Raw genomic sequence first — 694 nt, forward strand, 5'->3', positions numbered from 1 at the left:
TTGGGCCTCGAATTCCGTATTCTGCGCAGTGAGCCTCTCCCTCCCCGTGCACGGTTTATTGTAGGCGTCGTTGTAAGGCGTTCGTGAGGCATTGGGATATCTGCATCGAAATTGGTGCTCCCAGTACTCTGTGGGGTAAAGGATACAGCGAGGTCACCTTTGCTAGTGGATAGAGAAAGACGGGAAGACCGAGGTTTCTTTGTTAGATTCTGCCATTACTATCCTCGCTGAATTAGTCGTTTTGTAATATGTATTTGACTGCTAAATTGGGTCTACCTTAAATTATAATGCGCTGGGTGTTTATATTATGTCTTAACTTCCGTTAATATATTGATAAATGCACAGTGAAGTCAATATTGAGCAGCTATCTTGACTATGATGCGATGGCAAGATTAATTTGGTAAAACGCTCTCACAATATAAAATTGCTTGATCCTTTCCACCTAAAAGAAGCAGAGAAATAGTATTTTTCCTGTTTTTCCACTAGCTCGTTAGCGCGTGAACATTTTGCAAATTACTGGATTCAAACGTGTTGACAATTGTCTTTCGCCAGACTAGCACTGCTTTTTGCCTGTGACTGCACCAGCTACCTAATTGAAGGAAACTTGCGCTGCATGGGAAAATAAGCAAACTTATGAGTAAGATATTAAAATCCGTTTTCATTGTCAGAATGAGCCGTGGGAGATCTATTATAC

The 694-nt window shown here is 41.2% G+C and overlaps 1 protein-coding gene across 1 annotated transcript in view; it reads right to left on the reverse strand.

Annotated features, from left to right (window-relative positions):
- LOC119585378 (metabotropic glutamate receptor 8-like) overlaps positions 1-694 on the reverse strand; it is a 54,086-nt gene that overhangs the window by 36,692 nt on the left and 16,700 nt on the right. The window contains exon 5 of the mRNA XM_037934045.1: positions 7-128. Within this exon, the coding sequence (XP_037789973.1) occupies positions 7-128 (122 nt within the window). The remainder of the gene's footprint in view (positions 1-6; positions 129-694) is intronic.

Source organism: Penaeus monodon, chromosome 19 (genome assembly GCF_015228065.2).
Source record: "Penaeus monodon isolate SGIC_2016 chromosome 19, NSTDA_Pmon_1, whole genome shotgun sequence".
Taxonomy (NCBI): Eukaryota; Metazoa; Arthropoda; class Malacostraca; order Decapoda; family Penaeidae; genus Penaeus; species Penaeus monodon.